The 322-nt window shown below is 48.4% G+C and overlaps 1 protein-coding gene across 1 annotated transcript in view; it reads right to left on the bottom strand.

The window, feature by feature from the left end:
• Positions 1-73, bottom strand: part of LOC104496449 (serine/threonine-protein phosphatase 2A catalytic subunit alpha isoform-like) — a gene marked incomplete at its 5' end in the record, with an annotated part of 5,572 nt that extends 5,499 nt beyond the window's left edge. The window contains one exon of the mRNA XM_010139570.1: positions 24-73. Within this exon, the coding sequence (XP_010137872.1) occupies positions 24-73 (50 nt within the window). The remainder of the gene's footprint in view (positions 1-23) is intronic.
• Between the last annotated feature and the right edge of the window lie 249 nt (positions 74-322).

Genomic DNA, 322 nt, shown 5'->3' with positions numbered 1-322 from the left:
AAAGACCCCCCCCCCCCCCCCACCCCGCTCTTTAGCCAGAATGCTTTCTACCACCGTGTATTTTCTTATCGCACTGGAAGCACGGCACAAAGGCAGCAGTATTCATTTTTCATCAAAGGTATGCGACGTTCACGCTGACCGAGATAAATCGGCATAGTTCTCAGCAACAGAGTCGTTGCTTCCTCAGTTTTTGAGCTATTAAATCCAGCAGGTAAGCATATGACCAAGCACATAGGTAAGTCAGATGGCTACTCTGGTGGAAAGAGACTATTCCAGGTCAAGCTGCAAAACAGCAATCTCTATGTAGATCCCGCAGAGGAGG

The sequence above is a fragment of the Buceros rhinoceros genome, unplaced genomic scaffold (assembly GCF_000710305.1).
Source record: "Buceros rhinoceros silvestris isolate BGI_N320 unplaced genomic scaffold, ASM71030v1 scaffold44747, whole genome shotgun sequence".
In the NCBI taxonomy this organism is placed as follows: Eukaryota; Metazoa; Chordata; class Aves; order Bucerotiformes; family Bucerotidae; genus Buceros; species Buceros rhinoceros.
Note: the sequence above shows the minus strand (reverse complement) of the source record. Positions and strands in the feature narration are given on the sequence as shown.